Raw genomic sequence first — 20,366 nt, 5'->3', positions numbered from 1 at the left:
TTTGTTGACTGAATAATAGACCCGTGCTTTATTCTAGAATTTACAGTTTACAATCCCCCATATCGTCCACAGAAAGTTGAACCCCTTGAAAATTAATTGGGAAAAACAAATTTCCCATCAACGATACAAAGAAATATCGAAATGAAGTTTCTCGATCTTGTTTTGATCCTTTATATAATGTAAGTACTAATTTACCCGTCAAGGTAATTAATAGTATTGAATTTGGAGGTAAGGAATGGACACTTAGGTACAATTAATTATATGACTATGGTCCGTCATGGTCGTACAATAATCCTTAAAATAGAATCCGTTGGATTTGATATCTCTTGTTCGGGGCCGGTTGGGCTCTCAAATGCGTCTGCCACCCGAAACTTGGTGACGGCGGTGGATGGTTGGTTTCCTATCATTTGCCGGTAACCTTTGTCGAGCAAATGGATCCCACCGTCGCTGCCCAGCAGGATCCAGCAGCCGCCGAGGACTACTCCGCCGCCGCCACCGTGATCCCCTTTGAAAGCCCCCTACCGCTACTTCGCGGCCCCATCCCCGCCGGCCCCCGCGACTACCCCGCAGCCGGTCGGTACGTCCTCGCCTTCAAGGATCCCGCTTCGTGGGCCGCCGCCCTCCGCTCATGCCGGTCCAAGATAGCCGAGCAGTGCGAGGAGGGGGCCCGGATCGGTTGTGCGGTGGCAGCCTCGAGGGCCTGCGCGCCGCCCTGGTGGGCGCCGCTGATTGGCCAGAAAGTGAATATGAAGGAGAGGGAGGCGTGCGAGGTGAGGGAGATGGAGAGCTGCCTGGCCGATAAGAAGGAGAAGTGCGCCGAGTTCGCCAAGGAGAAGACCCTGCGGCCGTTCATGGCCGCGAGGGTTGGGGTTAGAGAGCGTGGCAGGTCAGTGATATCTGAAAGGCTGGGGAAGAAGCTGATTTGTTGTGTTTCTGTGCCAAGCCAAAGAGCGGATTTTGGGCTTCTGGGTCTGCAAGATTTGGTCAATTCTGAATCTTCTGTGACAAATTATTGGGCAAGTGAGATATTCCTTGCTGATGAGTACCTTTGATGCTATTCTCTGTGAAATACCGAATTTTGTCGTGGTTGTTTTATGGCAGTTTAGAGTCGAGATGCTGATGGTGTGGTGAATTACTTGTATGGGAGGAAATGAGAAGCCAGTTCGGGAAATTTGGCAGGCGCCTGTGAGAAAGTTCATTGAGTCGATTGATGGGAGAGGATATTGTAGGAATTTGGGAACTAATCCTGATCATTCTCTGTCGCCAGCTTGTGACAATACGGTGTTGTGATCCGGAAATGAATAGAGATATTCAACATTGGCGCAAAACGTGATGGATCGAATTGAGAGGAAGCTGGTGAATCTGGGTAATTAAATCGGTTCAAGTCTAGATCGAGAGGGAAGAGGTAAAAGGTTTATGGAGGACTTCTTGTGGAATTGGGGGAGACAGAGCCACATTCTTTATCAAGATGTTTATTTGTAGAGGAAAATGGCAGTGCGGTAGGGAGAAATTCAAGTTGGTTTACAATCAAAGTTGGAGAGGATCATACTCACAGTGGGAAGATCCTGTGCATAAATCAAAAGAGATGGAAGATGAGGATATCCCTTTATTGCCTGGCAACCTTAGTAAGGGTCCTACCGCCTTCCACAAGCGATCAATGGCCAGTGGATGTAGGTTGGGATCAATCCCTGCTATTTTATCTCAACCAACCATCTTACTAGACTAGAGTTGCCCGGCAATAAGGATCTGGATCCATTTGTTAGAAACATGAAACAATCACTACAAATTACCGATGCCTCCGAAGTATGTTTAATGGGTTCGAAGAAGTTCCTTCAAAAAACATTCTACAGAGATGGCAGGAGTATTACATGTGTGTTTCAGTTTATATTCTCGATCCAGGCTAGGGAGATGTGAAGATCGGTGATTGAGTGCGGCAGTCTAATCAGTTGTCCCAGAGCGCCCTGCAGATCATTGAGGAGGGGGTGATTTCTCTTGAGCATTAATGATGCTGCTTGGCAAACCTTTGAGGAATCACTCAATAGGGTTCATCTTGTTGCGGACAAGTATGACCAGAAGGACTATGCCTTGGTGCATTATTTCAGATGGAGGGAATGCTTCGGTCATTTTCTCAGAGATTATGGGTTCTCTAAGTTATACCAATAAGGTTGTCTTTCTTCTTTTTGGGATTTCCGTTGTTTTCATTTGGATTGATAACTTTATAGATTGGAATGAATCAGATCTTTTTTTTCTTTTTGGGATAAATGATGATGCATTAAAACACCTCAGTATTCACGTTACATTTATTCAAGGAAAATGCTCATAAGAGCCAAAAAAAAAAAAAAAAGGGAACCTAGTCTCCTACCACATCTTTACAAAAACTATACAACTATACACATCAAAATTGGAAAGCTGATCCATAAGGGCAATGAGGGAGCTTCAGTAGCAGTTTGGGAATCGTCATAGGTCTTCCTTTCAAGTCCGTAAAAATCGATTGAACTATATCCTCAAGCTTTTGTGCATTCCCCGGAAAGATTCGCACATTCCTCTCCCTCCAAATTCTATAAATATAGCAAGTCCAATTTAACTTGAGGATTATAATACTAAGAGACTTCCCTTTCCAAGAAGTAGCAAGTTGGAGTTCATGCTCCCAGTCACCACAATTCCAGGAAATGAATAACTTCGATAACACTAAGTTCCATATTTGTTTAGAGAAATCACATGTGAAAAAGAGATGATCGCGTGATTCCACAGTTACATTACAGAAGTTACATAAATCAAATCTATTAAGACAACCCCAGCTTGACAATCTTTCTTTCATGGCTAGCCAAGAGATGAATGAAGCACAGGGAAAATGGCCTTGGAACAACAGAAATCTATGCCATGGGACCTTTGCCTTCCTTGGTTGGAGATCCTGCCATAGCTTGGAGGTGCTGAATTCCAAGTTGTAGCATTCCATAGCACTGTGTCTGCATTTTCTCTCATCACGGAAGTGCTGGCCTGATTAATAATCCTGATGGCTTCAAAGTTCACGTTTCTAGGCCAACTCCACTGCTGATTTTGAAGAATAACACTGAGATTATCATGAGGATTAATGGAGGGAAAACATTGAAAACCCCTCAAACAATGATCAATAAGAGGTCCAAGAGAAGACCATGAGTCATACTAAAAAGAAATAAGTTGGCCATCACCAACCTTCCAAGTTACAGCATGTTTGATGGTAGACAGCAATTTAAGTAATTTTTTCGAAGTCCAAGAGAAGTTGCTCTGATTATAAATTAGATCTTATATCTCTGTTCAAATATATGGGGTTTCGTTTTCTTTAGAAAGTTAAAATCAATTGCTAGTCAAGTTATACCTGATGAGTGTGGTTATGGAAATGGTGATTCCCACGTTTTTTCTTTTTATGGTGAGTTAAGTGGCCACAACACAAAAACTATCGACGAAATACGATTAGATAAAAAAGAACGGGAACTCAAGTTTACCCTATCAAAAGTTGCACCAATTTGTAGTTATTTTCTTAATACAATCCAAGGACGACAATTAACATAATATATTAGATTTGATGCAAAACTATAGAGCATGCAGTTAGAGAAATAGGAAGAATTAATTATAACTTTCTCTCAACTTACTTTTTCCCGGTAAATACGGTTTCAGTACAGGCCTTTACATCATGGCAGGTCAACAGAGAGCTGATGAATGTGATTGAATCCCAGCAAAGCAAGTACGAGGGGGGGAAGAAGAAAAACTCTGAGTCATCGCAGAAGAAGCTGAAGAAGCTCCTGAAAATCTTGGAGCATCGATGTCATCGCAGTTCTTGCACTTGTTGTTCGGCTTCAGTTTGGTCTCACCGTTCTTGAAGATGCTGAGGATGAGAGCTTGGAGGAGGAGATTGAGAAGCCCGAGAATCCTGAAGGGCAGGTGAAGGTGTGAAGGTTGAGAACGATGAGACCAAACTGAAGCCGACAAGAAGCGCAAGAATTGTGATGACATCGATGATGCTCCTGCTGTGGCGGATGTCTGAGTGGTTGCAAAAGGCCCTGATCTCAGGCTTGCGCCGAGATTAACTGCAATTATATCTTGTATTTTTTTTTTCCTTTTATGCTATGGTAGATTGTCCTCTCTCATAGAACCTCACTTTCTAGGACTTTTGGGTATTCCTACGGATAGGAGCTCACTGAATAATTGCCCAGTTGCGAGTTGATATATCATCACCTTGCTCTTTGCATAGATTGCTGCTAGTCGTTGATTGATGCTGCATCGAGTGAACCACAGTTAAAAAAACTCTTTTACATTTATCAGGTAATCAGGTTTAACTTATTTAAGAATTTGCATTAGTAGTAGACATCTCTGCTTTTCGTGAAAGAGAGCTAGTACAATCTTTTTGTTGTGTTCTCGCATATCTGTTCCTCGCTTGCTGAATTAATTTAGTTCTTGGAGTTGTTTTCCAACTCTGATAACTAATAACTTCTAATAATCCTGATGGCTTCAAAGTTCACGTTTCTAGGCCAACTCCACTGCTGATTTTGAAGAATAACACTGAGATTATCATGAGGATTAATGGAGGGAAAACATTGAAAACCCCTCAAACAATGATCAATAAGAGGTCCAAGAGAAGACCATGAGTCATACTAAAAAGAAATAAGTTGGCCATCACCAACCTTCCAAGTTACAGCATGTTTGATGGTAGACAGCAATTAAGAGGTCCAAGAGTAATTTAAAAAGAAATTTCGAAGTCCTTCCAAGTTAAGAGAGTAGCTCAATTATAAAAGATCTTATATCTAGATCAAATATATGGGGTTTCGTTTTCTTTAGAAAGTTAAAATCAATTGCTAGTCAAGTTATACCTGATGAGTGTGGTTATGGAAATGGTGATTCCCACGTTTTTTCTTTCTTATGGTGAGTTAAGTGGCCACAAAAACTATCGAAATACGATTTATTAGATAAAAAAGAACGGGAACTCAAGTTTACCCTATCAAAAGTTGCACCAATTTGTAGTTATTTTCTTAATACAATCCAAGGACGACAATTAACATAATATATTAGATTTGATGCAAAACTATAGAGCATGCAGTTAGAGAAATAGGAAGAATTAATTATAACTTTCTCTCAACTTACTTTTTCCCGGTAAATACGGTTTTCAGTACAGGCCTTTACATCATGGCAGGTCAACAGAGAGCTGATGAATGTGATTGAATCCCAGCAAAGCAAGTACGAGGGGGAAGAAGAAAACTCTGAGTCATCGCAGAAGAAGCTGAAGAAGCTCCTGAAAATCTTGGAGCATCGATGTCATCGCAGTTCTTGCACTTGTTGTTCGGCTTCAGTTTGGTCTCACCGTTCTTGAAGATGCTGAGGATGAGAGCTTGGAGGAGGAGATTGAGAAGCCCGAGAATCCTGAAGGGCAGGTGAAGGTTGAGAACGATGAGACCAAACTGAAGCCGACAAGAAGCGCAAGAATTGTGATGACATCGATGCTCCTGCTGTGGCGGATGTCTGAGTGGTTGCAAAAGGCCCTGATCTCAGGCTTGCGCCGATTAACTGCAATTATATCTTGTATTTTCTTTTTTCCTTTTATGCTATGGTAGATTGTCCTCTCTCATAGAACCTCACTTTCTAGGACTTTTGGGTATTCCTACGGATAGGAGCTCACTGAATAATTGCCCAGTTGCGAGTTGATATATCATCACCTTGCTCTTTGCATAGATTGCTGCTAGTCGTTGATTGATGCTGCATCGAGTGAACCACAGTTAAAAAAACTCTTTTACATTTATCAGGTAATCAGGTTTAACTTATTTAAGAATTTGCATTAGGTAGACATCTCTGCTTTTCGTGAAAGAGAGCTAGTACAATCTTTTTGTTGTGTTCTCGCATATCTGTTCCTCGCTTGCTGAATTAATTTAGTTCTTGGAGTTGTTTTCCAACTCTGATAACTAATAACTTCTGAAACTCATTGCTTGCTGATGCAGATATCGACCGAGTTCCCTACGTGCCTCATTCAGTGCATGAAGCTCTGTAGCTGACTCATATTTGTAATTATACGTATTCAACCTAAAATAATTGATTGGTGCAAAAAAGCTAACGGATAGACAAGCCACATTAGTTCTGTCTTGTAACATAAATCGGCAACAATGAAGCTGGACTGAAGTAAGAATTTAATTGTTGACCTCAACAAGAGTCCCGAGAAGAGAGCGAGCCGCATGTAAGAGCCGTATGAAGCTTCGGGACTGATCGGGACATTCTGAATCACCGCACCTGTGGTCTAAGTGGCTGGTGGGGAGCATATTTAGGTAAAGAGAAAAACCTTAGATTTCTATGCCTTTATATAGCCCTCGATGTAGCCAATATACGAAAGCAGCAGTATCATACATACCATCCATATTGATACACCTTAAGAAACAAACCAAAACTGCATATATGTATATGTATAATTATTAATTGTGCATATATGAGTGATCGTTTTCGATCCGATTATTATGTCTTGGATCTGTGATCAGTTTGGATTTTTTTTTCTTTATGAATATGAATACAGAAGAAGCCTTACTAGAAAAGCCGATTAAATAAGACCCCAATTATAGTTCGAATTCACCGATCTGATAGTGCTCATTTTTGAAATATATGTGTGTTTGTGGTTTTAGAGTTAACTAGAGTTGAGTTTTGATTTTAATTGGATTGTAATGATTGTATTGTTGAATTATGAGAAAAAATATGAAAAAATAATGAATAGTTGAGATAACGTAATGATTGTGTTGTTGAATTGTGAAAAAAATAATTGAAAGAATTTAGTATTAAAAATTGAATTGAATGATTAAAAAATTGAAGAAAAATGAAAAGGTATTAATTGTGTTGTTAATTTTTGTTGTATAGTGAATAGAGTTAAAGTTAGAGTTAAAATTTTATGGTGCGTTTGGTTTCAGAGTTAAAGTAATTTTGATTTTGATTGTGAAAAAGGACAAAATGTTGTGTAGAGTGTTGAGTTAAAATTAAAGTTAAAATTTTTAACTTGAGAAATGTGTATTTTTGTTGTGTAGTGAGTTGAGTTAAAGTTAAAATTAAAATTTGTGTGATTTTAACCTCGAAAACAAACAGACTTGATTGTAAAACCAAACAGGCCGATACCAAATGATTAAGTTGATAAAAATGTCAATGTCAAATCCCTTGAACTAAGTTGATAAAAATGTCCCCTTGAACAATCTCAGGGAAAATTCTAATCTGCCGAAAGAAAAAGAAACAGACACTACTCAATTATCTTTTCTATTTTGGGTACAATGCGATGACCTCTCTTGATATTGGAGAAATAACGCGCAATCTTATTTATCGAGAAAAGGCACTTAACTTCAATCTGATTGTTTTGACCAGACACTTGGAAAATGAAGTCCCATTTGGAGTCATAACGGTGGGGGCTTTCCTCCCCTATGTCATAACTTTTTACTTTTAACTAATAAGATTGTCATATTACATAAAAAGTTGGTATATGACCATTCTTATTTTTAAAAAATTATTTTTTAAATTTGGAAATAAAAACAAAAAACTTAGGGGGAGGGGGAGAAAGAAGTTGACAAGAGGAAAAGTAAAGAGACGATGGGGCGATCAAATAAGATGTAGTGCAGTAGTATACGCTCTTACTTGATAAGAGGTCTCATGTTTGATATTATGGTGAGACTACTAATGTCCTTTTATTAGATATTTAGGATTTCTATTTTGTCGTATTAAATCCATGAGAGGATAGGGCGGAATGTCCGCCACTAGCAATCCACCAACCAACCTCTATCCCTGACTAATGAAGGCAAGTCGGGCACTGCAAATGGCAAACTTTTCATCCCCTGTCTCTTTTCTTGCCAGCAATGGCTTGGCCATGATCCAAAAATCATGGACAACGCATTCGAGCGCGAATCTATAAATACAACAATTCTATAAATAGGTTCGCATGTTGTTGCGATAAAAATGTCAATTCATGCAAGTGCACCTATTGCCTCAAGTAATATATGAGGGTATCATCTCACAGAGACTGATCTATCATAACTCGCTTTTATCCAGACAATCGGATTTTGAAAGAATTGATTAAACTAAATCTAAAAACTAAACTGGAGCGATAAAGTAGACACGAGTAAATTCAATGGAGATGACTCTAGGACTTTCAATTTCCCCTAGTACCTTATACAAAATCGATCATTCTCTCTCTATTCTATTAAATTCATGAATTACTAACCTAGGGTTCTATTATCTTTCTATCTCTCCTCGAACGGTGTAGAAACGAATTCCCTCTATCAAATTAACTACTCTATTCCTGGGCAATTAATAAGCGAGAACCCATTAATCATCAACCCTAATTGGCTACGTAAGGCGATCGGGTATATTCCTATCCTTCGCACGAATTAGTCGGTTTTTCAACTCAAACTAAACTTCGGCTATCCTATGTACGGTTTAACCTAGAATCCTCTCCCGAGCTCATCTAAATTTCCTTATCAAAATAATTGGTAATCAAGCAATCAAACGCATTAAGAAAAAGATATGATAAGTAATTCAATCGAATTTAATAGACATAGAGAAGAGAAATCACAATTCTATATATAAAAAAAAAATACTAGGTTCCATTGAAACCTTAGATAAGGGAATTTAGCTCATGATCGTAACGTTAAACATCAAATCCCTAGAAGAAAACATAAACGTGATAACAAGGATTGGAAGAGAAACGAGAAAGAATAGTGTAGTCGGTCTTCCAACTCGAACCACGGTCACCACGATCTTGATCTCCACCTCCTCTTGTTTCCAAAGGTCACGTTCTCTTCCTCCCTGTGTTTTCTATGTTTCCCTACATTCAGCTCCTACCTCCTATATTAAACGTCCAAGAATTCCTCTCCAAGCAAAATCTCTAAAGATTCCCAAACTACAAGATATAGTTTTCTAGTTTAAACTATCCCAATTAGATTTTTCTATCCCGACAATGATATAAAATATCTCTTCAAAAGTTTCCTCTTCTTGAAATCCTTGAGAGCTATAGAAAGATCCCGAAATAAGTGATATTGGGTCGGTTTGCAATTGTAGTTCATATAGTGAACAAGGGATGAAAAGTTGTTAGAAAGAAAAGTGAAGCTCATACTTGTCAAATGAAATACAAACTTTAATTCGTTTGCTTCTATGGGAACAAAAAAGGGAGAAATGTGAAGAAAGAGACTGACAAACTTGTAGTGAAAATGGGGGAGAAACGACAAAGCATTGAACTCACAAGAAATTTGGGGTTGTAATGGGGCGGGAGAAGTGTGAAGAGGCGGGAATGAGATTCAGATATTGATGGTGGGGGAGTCAGCTGGATAAAAGGGCACCAGGCGGGTCGGAATATAGGTTATTTCTCATGTAGTAGGAGTTCGGGCCCTCTATTCATCCACGAGTGCGCCACACCAGTCTTCTGTTTAATTTTCACGGAAAATTTGATGTCAGGCCATAATTGACGCTATATCCTAAATGATGTGTTATATAGTGTAATTTTGAAAAGTTGTGATAAAATTGACACAAAGCAAAAAGTTGTGTTATGACATATATTTTTCCCTAATAATAATAATAATAATAATATTATAATATATAAAAGCTGACAAGCGACACATGAATGTGCTATTTAAGCTCGATTGAAAAACTATTAGCTCCACATCGGGAGACCCTTAAGTTCTATCCTTGTTAGAGTAAACAAATTTTATCAATATTTCTCATTTGGATTAAATTGATCGAATCGTTCTAATTCAGTCCATATTATCTACACATATTAACTACTTATTGTTAATCTTTCTTCAAATATGTAATGGACATCTCGAAATATGTAGAGTTTTTCATACAATTTAATTATTGCATTCTAAAGGTCCTATATATAAAGCCACTTTCCATATGTTAATCACAGCAATAGTTAAATTTTTCGACTATTTTTTTTTCTTTAAAGTTTTTCCGATAAGAAGAGTGGAAATATGTAGAGTTTTTCATACAATTTAATTATCTGCATTCTAAAGGTCCTATATATAAAGCCACTTTCCATAATCACAGCAAAAGTTCAATTTTTTGACTATTTTTTTCTTTAAAGTTCTTCTGATAAGAAGAGTGCAGTTGATAATCGAGAGTGTTAAAAATCTATAATCAACTACATGAAGGGGGCAACACACTGATATTACAATGGTTCAAAGGGTGTTTCAAGTAACGGTGGTAACCGAGGCAGAATGTAGGAACTTATTTTAACAATTCTCGGCCCCCTAAATCTTTTAGGTTTTTTATTAATTTTAATTTTAGCAAGTTATGTCACTTATTGTTGTATTTTACAATGTAATAAAATAATAGCTATCTTATAAATTAAATATTTCTTGACATATATCAAACAAATTATGATTTAGTTAAATTCCTTATAGCCCGCATAATGTGCTGGCCTGTACTTAATAATAATAATAATAATAAATAAGTCAGCCATGACTGCTGAAGGCAATAATGGCCATTGGCGACCTATACCAAGGTCACGAAGGCCGTGGACAATCTCTACCGTCGCCACGAATGTTGTCGGCAGATGCAACAAGCTAATAGGATATGACTGATCCAAAGTTTTAGGTTCTTATTACATAACGTAAAATAATTTGAACTCAATTTACTACCATTCCCCCTTATGTGTTGACAAAAGATACAAAGATAAAACCATTTTGTGAGAGACATAGCCCTTTAAAAAGAAACATGTTTGCATCTTGAAAATTAGACCGATGCAGTCATCTGCACTTCACTACCGTCCTTTGGTCCCACATTGGAGGGGAAGTCACCCACCCCATACACTGAATTGTGCTTGGAGGTCTCGAACTTCTCCCCATCACCCCACAAGGCATAGGCCTCCTCCCCGTGGATCGCGTCGTCCCCGATCTGGAGCTCGTCCTCGGCCAGCCTGAGCGGCACGAACAGCCTTATGAATACGCAGATAAGGCTAGTGGTGGTGAGGTTCACGGCTATGACGAACACGATCCCAAGGACCTGGATTCCAATTTGCTTGAACCCGGCGCTGACACGGCCGTTCTGGAGGCCGTAGGCAAGGCCAATGTAGTGCTGCCAGTTGTCAACAAGGTAGAAGATGCGACTGAGCTTGGGCTCAGCGAAGAACCCGGTGAGGAGGCCACCGAGGGTGCCTGCCACAGCGTGGGTGTGGAACACAGCCATCGTGTCGTCGACCTGGCGGAGGAGCCACACTTTCTTGTGGAGGACCATCATGGTGTACCATGGGATGCTCCCGGACATCATCCCCATTATGATCGCTGCCCACCCTTGCACCACTCCTGCGCACCCCAACCCATCAATTGCAATTATGTCGATTAATTTACGATTCACCTGTATGATTGTACTATAGATCTTCCCATGATCACAAGTCGTATTTCTCCTTCTCAGTTTCGATTTTTGTCACCCATCTAACTTTTAGGCTCAGAACGGTCATTTTCACCCTGATTCATCACTATATCTATTTGGCTTGGAATAGAACCCGACCAGGAATTGTAGCTCTGGCCAAAATTACGTGCATTATGTCAATAGGTCATGAGTCGATTTATCGAATATATTTAAATGTTCGTGAACGTAACCGAATATGGTTTTCTGCATTATGTAAGTTTTCAAGTACCTGCAGCAGGGGTGATACAGACGAGACCGGTGATCATGCCCTGGGTGGCACCAATCACGGAGGGCTTGCCGAAAAAGAGGATGTCAAGGACGAGCCACGTGAGCAGGCTGGTTGCAGTGCAGACGTGGGTGTTGAGGACAGCCAAAGACGCATCGATGCCAGCATTGTAGGGGTCACCGCCGTTGAACCCGGTCCAGCCCATCCACAGCATCCCTGCCCCGGCTAGCATGAGAAGTATGTTGTTTGGCGGGAACCTCTCCTTGTCCTTGGTCGCCCTTGGCCCCACCTGTATTGCAATTTTTTTTCACCGATCATCAATGTTATTGTCTAACAGTCACAATCGTGTTTTCCCTTCACTAACCGTACTGACATGAAGCATCGAATCGAATCATAGGATGTTTTAGGATAGCTTACCCAATAGGCTGCAGTGAAACCAGCCACACCAGAGGAGAGGTGGATCACATATCCACCGGAGTAATCGATAATGCCCATCCCTGCCAGCCACCCATCGGGGCACCATATGCTGTAGGCTCCGATCGTGTAAGAAAAGGTAAGCCAGAGCGGCACAAAGAGCATCCACGCGTGGAAGTTCATCCTCCCGAGCAGCGCACCCGCGATAAGTATCAGAGTGATGGCTGCGAAGACAAACTGGAAGTAGACCATGGTGGCAGTCGGAAACTTGCCCGCGAAACCCTGCTTGAGGAGGTACTCCTCATTGAGGGCGAAGTTAGGCACCCCGAGGAAGTGGATGAACTTGTCCCCGAATGAGAGGCGGTATCCCCACAGGACCCAGCAAATAAGCACGGCCGCGAATGCGTAAAGGGCCATGAAGGCCGAGTTAACAGCCCACTTCTTCTTGACTATAGATCCGTACAGGATGACGAGCCCTGGCACGCTCTGCATCCCCACCAGAGTTGCCGCAGTCAACTGCCATGCGTTGTCCGCCTTGTTCATCCAGTCAGGGTTCGCCTGATCTGGCCGGAGGTTTTCCGGCAACCAATCGTACTGCGAAGTCATTTTTCCTCCCGGTTGTCGTGTTCAGGAGACCCGACCAGGCCTGGATGTGAAATGTGTTGTTCTAAGTACACAATGGGAAGATCCAATGGCAAATCATTCTCACATATATATAGCAGGGAAATGGGGTTAAGGGTCGTCTCTTTCTAAGCTAATAGAAAGCTGTAACATGCCTGGACGAATTCTATCGTTTTTATGTTGGATCTTAATATTGCAAGAAACACGTATATACCGAGCCGCCCTGTTCTATAGTATATATATTTTTTCTAACCCGGAAATAATCTATCACTGGACATATGCATTGTCTATATTTTTCTAACCCCGAAATAACCTATCGTCGGACAAATGCACCATCAATTGCTGCGAACAACAAACTATGCATTGATTTACAAGTCGAGTTAAGTTTTTGAACCTTCTGGATTGGTCTTTCAACGTTTAACAGTCCAAGTTTGCTTGATTTTTCATTTGTAGTAGACATGTTCGGTTATGAGATACCTATGATCGAGATACGAGACATTATGCACCCCGCGGCTTCTGGATCATATTTTGAAGTTCCTTTTGCTTACCAAACCGATCAAAGATATCTGAGTGGATCATATTTTGAAGTTCCTTTTGCTTACCAAACCGATCAAAGATATCTGAGAACATACGGAAAGATCGATCGACTATCTGCTTTGTGATCAGGCGGAGAAAACCACATTGGCAAATGCTTTAGGAACTGCCGCCAGAATGGAATTGAATTTTTCAGGTTAATCTATGTTAAAGGGTCGATGATTCCAAAGTCGAATAACTAGCACATGGATATATTTGGCACCTTCTATCTAGATTATAGACATATATAAACGTTTATTTATATAACACACCAGGTTTTGTTGCTACTTCTGAAACTCCATACTCGATAGTTAGATACAGCTAAACTACATGGCACTATCGAAAAAAGATCCAACTCGTGCAAATGTGCAAATGTGGACACACTCGTTAAGAAACTATGGAACCTAACATCTAGGAGTTATCTCAATCATTGTATTATCCATCACAAGCATTGGAAACAGCATTTTTAGAAGATCCTGATACATAGAAGTCGCGACAAAATTCAAACTTAACTAAGCTGGAGCAATATTCAACTAAAACCATCTCGATGCACTAGAATCCTGAAAGCAGGTACACATAATATAACATATATCACCTTGAGAGGACCTGGGATCTACTTCTCAGGACTAAGATCTCCATAGGAGACTAGACCTCTTCCAGCAGGGGGGGAGCTTGACCTGGATCCGCTAGGAGACGCAGGAGAAGCGGACCTCAAACTCGATCTCGACCTGCGCCGACCTTTGTTTGGCGACTTCTCATCAGCTTTGGGGCCAAGACGGGATTTCAGGTTCTCACTTATGGGAGGACGGTTGTCAAGTGGGCTCCGGTCACGCCTTGGGCTCCTGCTCGGGCTCCTGCTTCGGTCTCTGAAACGGCCTCTTCGACCAACCGGACTTCGAGAGACACTCCTGCTTCTGCTCCTTTTCCTTCCATATCTGAAAAGGACAAGATAATAGATGCAGCTAATTGCACATGACATCTACTTCATCTTCCAACAGGAGAATTTCAAATGGCATTGCACCTCTCATCGACAAAATTAGAATGGACAATTCTGACTCATGACAAATAGTCGAGATAAAATGTAAATGGAGATCAAAATTGAAAACTTCACAGCTTAAATTATGACTGGAGGAGGAGAGATTAGTCAACAGAGCTGTAGGTAGAAAAATCCTCTTCAGAGTTGGCTTGTTTGGTTTGCAAATGTGATTTTAAAATCACAACTTTAACCTAATTCTACCCGCAACAAAACAAAATAACTCATACAAAGTTAAAGAATAGGCCCCATTTATACCACATTTTTTTCACAACAAAATAAAATAACTCATACAAAGTCAAAGGATGGGCCCCCATTTATACCACTCTTTTTCAAATCAAAATCTGATTTTACAATCCTACTTTAAAACCAAACGCAGCATTTTCAAAGTCATCCAAAATGATGAGCAAAAGCTCCACCATGCAGTCAGGTAAGGCCTAGAAGAAAGAACTACAGATTCATATAAACCAAAAACTCCACGAATCCATATAAAAATTTATCAGAATTGGAGAATTTGGAGGACTGCCCCTTAGCTCCTAACTGGTTTGATCATTCAAAAAAGGCAGAGACACAAAAAAGAAGGCTCCTGATTTTTATTAGACGGAAGAAATAAAGAGACAAGCATGTAAGAGCAGAAAGAAAACCTTGGAGGTGTCCTATCTCTTGGCGGACTTCTGTAGCGCCTTCGAGGTGATCGCTCAGGGTATCTTCGATAATTCGAGTATCTAAGAACAACCAATTAAAATAATGATAATAAAAAAGAACCATTGTCGTTCATCACATCAGAAACAATAAAGAGAGAATAACTTACCTTTCACGGTTCCTGTCAGGGATGTATCTTCCACCATATCGGTAAGGTCTACGGGGCGAATCTTCCGGAGATGGCGTACGGTAACGTCGAGCGAAGGAGTACTGTTCAGTAAAGCCACGGCCCTTTCTTATGCGTTTCGGGCCACCATCAGCAGGAGGATCGTTAGTGCGATTAGTGGCAGAAGGTACTGATGCCTTGCGAGGGGGACTTCTCGAGGCCCCTCTAGGCTTCCTAGGACTAGAATCTCTTCCTGGACTCAGACTCATGCTCGGACTTCTCCTGGGGCTGTCCTTGGCTCTTCCCCTGGGACTTGAACTAGGGCTTCTGTAAGATTGAAAAGAAAACAAATAATTTCAGCGTCAAGTGAGACATATAAGAAATATCAGGTCATGTAAAATAGAGAGGAAGTTAGGGGTCTATTTTGTTCTTGGCGACAGGGATGAGTCTGCTGGTTCCTTTTTCTTTTCTTCCCCTCCCCCTCCTTCCAAAAGATGAGGAAAAATAAGAAGGAAAAGAGGAGAGGAAACAAGACCTGTTTGACAACATGACTAGATGCCTTGAATAAACAGTACAGTGAAACTCTACAACTTTCAGAGGAAGAAGAGAAATAGAAAACTTTAGCAGTTTCGCAGGACCCAACGGACCCTAACACCAGAGCAATACTCATCAAAAAATAGTTAAAGAAAAAAAGCCAAGAGCATGAACCTCGATTCTTTTGAGTCATTGAACCGCTTGTCATCAACTTTAGCTTTCGTTCCATGTCCATTGTCTATAAGCTCACCCTTCTTGGGTGAAAATTCACCTTCTTCATGGGATGAGTTGCCTACACGTTTATCATGCATTGGCAGTTCCCCACTGAAGTCCTTCGGTTTGAGAACAAGTGAGGCTTTCTTCACCACATCTACAGAACCAAAGATATCCACCACTTAGAACAAGCTCAAAACCTACGAAAACAGTGCAAGTATGAGAATTAAAAGAAGTACCGGAGTCCTGCGATCCTTTTCTCCCAGCATCCTTAGAGTTGTTCCTACCACGAACCTTTCTACCGACATCAGAGCTACTTCTGCTGCTACGGCTAATCTCACTGTCTGAATCGCTAGAACTATCTGAACTCCTGATAAATCAGAAAGTGATAATTTATTAGGAAATGAATCACAAACAGAAACAGAACAAAAGAAACTAAAGGCCATCAACCTTCTAGACTTGCGCCTCGTTCGTCTGTCCCGTTGGCTCCCCTTTCTCTGTCTTCGCCCATCCTTCCTTCTGTGTTGCCTCGATTTGTTTCTTTTGCCTGACTTTCTCCGACGCCTTCCACCATCTGAGGAGCTTGAATCAGAGAGTGAAGAATCCGAGTCTGATTCTGAATCAGATTCTGAATAAGAGTCAGCATCTGAATCGGTATCAGAGCTGTCTGACTCTGATGTAGAGTATCTCCTCCTCTTCCTCACTCTGTCTCTTTGGGGTTTTCTCAGCCGTCTTCTTCCATCAGATTCAGAACTATCCCCAGAAGATGAAGACTTTGCAGAGCGTTTCTTCTTCCCTGAAGGAAAAAAAGAAAAAAACTCCATAAATGTGTACTGGATACTGAATGATGCGCCCATGGAGAAGCAGTACTTGCTTAAAGCACTACTCTATTATAATCTGCAACAAACCTAATACCTTTTTCTTCACGAGCAGGAGCCTGAATTTTAGTTTCAGAAGTCTCACCACAGTCAACAATTTTTACAGGTCGCATAGGTTTCCCATCACCTGTTCCCACCTGCTCCATTTTCTTCACAACTTCCATTCCCTTCACAACCTTTCCAAACACCACATGTTTCCTGCGAGATAGAATATTAAAAAAATAATTTATGTGGCAACAGGACAGGCAAATTTTCCGTCTCAAGGAAAACCAGTCTGATCTCCAATTAAAAACATTCCAAATTCTCCCTTTGGGGCTTCAACTCTTACATTAAGTTCTAGAGGATACTGTTAAGTGGTGAATAATAGCATGCAAAAGGATAACAGCTAATGGGAATGACGCAAAAAGAACCTAGTTTACAAACTATTACCCATCAAGGTGTGGTGTGCGCTTGAAGGTAATAAAGAACTGAGATCCATTGGTGTTTGGCCCACTATTTGCCAGAGAGAGTAGTCCAGGTCCATCATGCGCCATTTTGAAATTCTCATCTGCAAAGCATATGAAAGCTCTTATGAGAGAGAGAGAAAAACAAGACATGGCATGACAGAAGCACATATTCACGTCCATAAACCGAAATATTACCGGAAAATTTCCCTCCATATATACTTTCTCCACCAGTGCCTGCAAACCAATTAAAGCTCGTTCCTTACAAAGTCTGGGCATTATTATCGAAGTCAAATACAGGATCAGCAATCACATATAGGAACCATTTGGCTGGAACAGCATACCATTTCCTTTTGAGAAGTCCCCACCCTAGAATGACAAGCAAGCAAGGCAATTCGTGAATGTTTCCTTGTGCCAATGAAGTACTTCAGAATTTGCAATGCAGAGAAGAAACATACCTGAGCCATAAATCCTTTTATAATACGATGGAAATGAGTCCCTTTATAATGCAGAGGTTTGCCAGTAGTGCTCCCAACACCTTTCTCACCTGAAGCAACCCAAAGGAGATTTGGTGTTAACCCATCTATTAGACAACTAGTACTTCAGATGCATCAATTGACTGATAGAGATCAATTCATAACATGATCGCTGGTGATGACAGCATGCAAAGTAAAATAACTGCCAGGCATAATATTCTATGTGGAGAAACTAATCAACCACTTAAAACTTCTAAGAGAGAGTTTTTAAGGGAAAAAGCGAGGGAATAAAAACAAAGAAAATAAAAATCTGTAGGATGTGAAATCTCTGAAAAAGCATAATTTGCTTCCATATCCATAATCGAGGAAAAGGATGGCATAGCAAAAAAATTTGCCCAAATCATCCTTTTAGCAACTATGACGTGTTCACATAAGGTCATGAATTTTTATGAGTGACAGAGGTTCATCCTGAGAACATAACTGCATCTAGAATGCTCAAAGATGCAGTTCGAAATGACAGTCCTCATTAAATTACACTATGCTTGAACATTTTGGGCAAAATTTGACATATCATGAACTGCGATTCATGATATTACAGTGTTGATTTCTGCTCACAAAAGTTAATGGAAGAGAAATCACAAAGAACCTGTACAGAGGGCTCTAAAATTCTCAGCTGTCTTGGGAACAACATCAGCGAAAAGCTGCACAGTTCAGAAAAAAGATCCGTCAGTGTCCCTGGAGAAATTGGAACAGGGGAGATGATAAAAAACTACAGCAGGACTCCTTTGGGGAAGCCATGTTCATCATTTTTACTAAAACTGCAGCTAGTCATATAATTGAGGATTCCTGTACTAACTATACAAAACTCGCTTGGGAAAAACAAGAAGGAAATCTACTCCTGCTTCTCTATCATTACCTCGATAACAATTCTTTCCACGGGATCTTCATCAATAGATATATCTAAGAAGACAAGAGGGTTCCGTTTCTTAGCCATGTCTCCTCACTTACGAAAACCCTGCATACATTCAGCAGGAGAAAAAAAAAAGTATTATCACATGGCCAGCAAGTCCAACACAGATCAAGAGAAGTACTCTCGAGTCGCATTATCAAATACTTAAGCACCTAAATCCTCATGCAAGAAACATAAAGACCAAAAGCAATATCGGCTCCAATGGGAAGGTGGCTCTTTCCTCACACCAATATTAGTCCTGTACACAGATTTAGCACAAAAACGTTTCTTCACATACTACGCTAGAAATTCACACAGGCGAATCCCCGAGACATGGATATCCGCAAAATTAGGAAAAAAATTCCACAACTGAGTCATTGCAGATGAAGAAAAATCGGAAGATTCCCAACAGAGAAATTAAACCTGTACTCAAGTAGAGACTGCAGGTGCACTAGACCAACTGAACCTTAAACCCTAAACCCTAACCCCCATCTACTGCAACAGAGAGCAATGAACATCCCAAATAAATCCCAAATCGCGTATCTCCCGTCGAAAATTAGCGCTGTAATAAAGCAAGAAGAAACATTGATGACTATAACCATTAAAAAAACCCACCCAGGAGTCGAATTGAAATCGTGAAAGCTGAACAGCAGGGAAAGATTGAGAATATTTCCAGGCTGCAGATGTATAAACCCTAAATGGGACTGACCCACTGAAAGCGTGAAGAGAGAGAAGACAGAGGCAGAGAGAGAGAGAGAGAGAGGGAGACATTACATTGAGTTTTTATCCGAATTAAATTTTTTTACAAACAATTTTCCACGTGTTTAAAAAATAGAGTTGAGTTTAACTTGATCACATTCTAACTATGTGTTTATATATTTAATTGAATTATAATAATAAAATAAAAAATAATAAAAATAATAATAATTGTATTATTAAATTATAAAAAAATGAAAAAATAATAAATAATTAAGATGAAATAATGATTATGTTATTGAATCATGGAAAAAGTAATAAATAATTAAAAAAATTAAATATTAAAAATTAAATTGAACAGTAAAATAAAAAATTAAGGAAAATAATAATAATTATTGTGTTGTTAAATTAAAAAGTAACTGGGATTGGGTGGAATAGAGTAAAAAAAGTTACTTTAAAAACCAAACAATGGATAACCTCTTCAAAAACTATTTTCCAAAATATATTTACACTATTCTTTTTATTATTCTTCAAGTCCTATAACTTTTGATTTGTTTCATCTGAATCCCTTTAAAAAACTTTGTTCGATCATATATATCGCAGCTAGTCGTGCGCCCACTGTCCGGTCAGTGGTTTTATTGATTTTTCGCAAAATACGAAAACATGTAATTAACCCCCCCAATTTCGTTCATCTCCTAAATAGGTCCTCCAGTTTTACCAAAATTATCAATATAGTCGCTTCTGTTTAGGTTGTGCACGTGCACGAATATAGATTCTGCCCAAAAACCTCTAAAACCTAGACATTAGTAAGGGGGAAACCACCTTAGTTGAGAGAAAGAATTCCAATTCGCTTATAAAATCAAGAGCTTCTAAGGGGCCATTTGGTCCAGTGTAAAGTTCGGATTTTACGTTGTAAAGTTCGAACTTTACATCGTGTTCTATAACGTTTAGTTATAAATGCTGTAAAAGTTTAACCGTTATGATTATTTTCTCGAATTAGAACTTTACAATCGTGATTGGTAAAGAATTTGCATTTGAAACAAGTCGAATTCTTAGATTATAACGAAGATTACGGTCGTGGAACCGACATTTATCTCTATAAAAATAAATCATATAT

The 20,366-nt window shown here is 39.9% G+C and overlaps 3 protein-coding genes across 4 annotated transcripts; 1 reads left to right on the top strand and 2 right to left on the bottom strand.

Moving 5' to 3' along the window:
- The first annotated feature begins 295 nt into the window (after positions 1–295).
- LOC116188925 lies at positions 296–2,262 on the top strand. Its single transcript, XM_031518377.1, has one exon. The coding sequence runs from the start codon at positions 432–434 to the stop codon at positions 1,050–1,052; it is 621 nt and encodes a 206-aa protein (XP_031374237.1). The 5' UTR covers positions 296–431; the 3' UTR covers positions 1,053–2,262.
- An 8,259-nt stretch (positions 2,263–10,521) lies between these two features.
- On the bottom strand, positions 10,522–12,794 carry LOC116188024 (ammonium transporter 3 member 1-like). The gene is made up of 3 exons (XM_031517127.1): positions 12,029–12,794; positions 11,615–11,900; positions 10,522–11,279 (listed from the first exon to the last, which is right to left on the bottom strand). The coding sequence occupies exons 1-3, from the start codon at positions 12,629–12,631 to the stop codon at positions 10,711–10,713; spliced, it is 1,458 nt and encodes a 485-aa protein (XP_031372987.1). The 5' UTR covers positions 12,632–12,794; the 3' UTR covers positions 10,522–10,710.
- Positions 12,795–13,606: 812 nt separating this feature from the next.
- On the bottom strand, positions 13,607–19,325 carry LOC116188023 (peptidyl-prolyl cis-trans isomerase CYP63). 2 transcript variants are annotated; one of them, XM_031517124.1, is made up of 14 exons: positions 19,169–19,324; positions 18,521–18,619; positions 18,251–18,305; positions 17,587–17,675; positions 17,473–17,497; positions 17,327–17,365; positions 17,115–17,232; positions 16,723–16,883; positions 16,258–16,603; positions 16,047–16,177; positions 15,769–15,964; positions 15,064–15,387; positions 14,897–14,977; positions 13,607–14,154 (listed from the first exon to the last, which is right to left on the bottom strand). In XM_031517124.1, exons 2-14 carry the CDS (start codon positions 18,596–18,598, stop codon positions 13,833–13,835), a joined length of 1,965 nt encoding a protein of 654 aa, XP_031372984.1. In that variant the 5' UTR covers positions 18,599–18,619; positions 19,169–19,324; the 3' UTR covers positions 13,607–13,832. The 2 variants fall into 2 exon arrangements, with proteins under 2 accessions (XP_031372984.1, XP_031372986.1); XM_031517126.1 differs by lacking the exons at positions 13,607–14,154; positions 14,897–14,977; positions 15,064–15,387 and adding an exon at positions 15,422–15,544 and having other exon boundaries at positions 19,169–19,325.
- Between the last annotated feature and the right edge of the window lie 1,041 nt (positions 19,326–20,366).

The sequence above is a fragment of the Punica granatum genome, chromosome 8, assembly GCF_007655135.1.
Source record: "Punica granatum isolate Tunisia-2019 chromosome 8, ASM765513v2, whole genome shotgun sequence".
NCBI lineage: Eukaryota > Viridiplantae > Streptophyta > Magnoliopsida > Myrtales > Lythraceae > Punica > Punica granatum.
The sequence above is the reverse complement of the archived record's forward strand: the minus strand, read 5'-3'. Positions and strand labels throughout refer to the sequence as shown.

Excerpts from the sequence above, each read along its gene's own strand:
- LOC116188925 (XM_031518377.1), top strand. The coding sequence starts at position 432 with ATGGATCCCACCGTCGCTGCCCAGCAGGATCCAGCAGCCGCCGAGGAC.
- LOC116188023 (XM_031517124.1), bottom strand. The coding sequence starts at position 18,598 with ATGGCTAAGAAACGGAACCCTCTTGTCTTCTTAGATATATCTATTGAT. Across the intron at positions 18,306-18,520 it reads TGGAAAGAATTGTTATCGAG|CTTTTCGCTGATGTTGTTCC; the intron begins GTAATGATAGAG and ends TGAACTGTGCAG. Across the intron at positions 17,366-17,472 it reads GGACTTCTCAAAAGGAAATG|GCACTGGTGGAGAAAGTATA; the intron begins GTATGCTGTTCC and ends ATTGGTTTGCAG.
- LOC116188024 (XM_031517127.1), bottom strand. The coding sequence starts at position 12,631 with ATGACTTCGCAGTACGATTGGTTGCCGGAAAACCTCCGGCCAGATCAG. Across the intron at positions 11,901-12,028 it reads GTTTCACTGCAGCCTATTGG|GTGGGGCCAAGGGCGACCAA; the intron begins GTAAGCTATCCT and ends ATTGCAATACAG. Across the intron at positions 11,280-11,614 it reads CTGTATCACCCCTGCTGCAG|GAGTGGTGCAAGGGTGGGCA; the intron begins GTACTTGAAAAC and ends TGGGGTGCGCAG.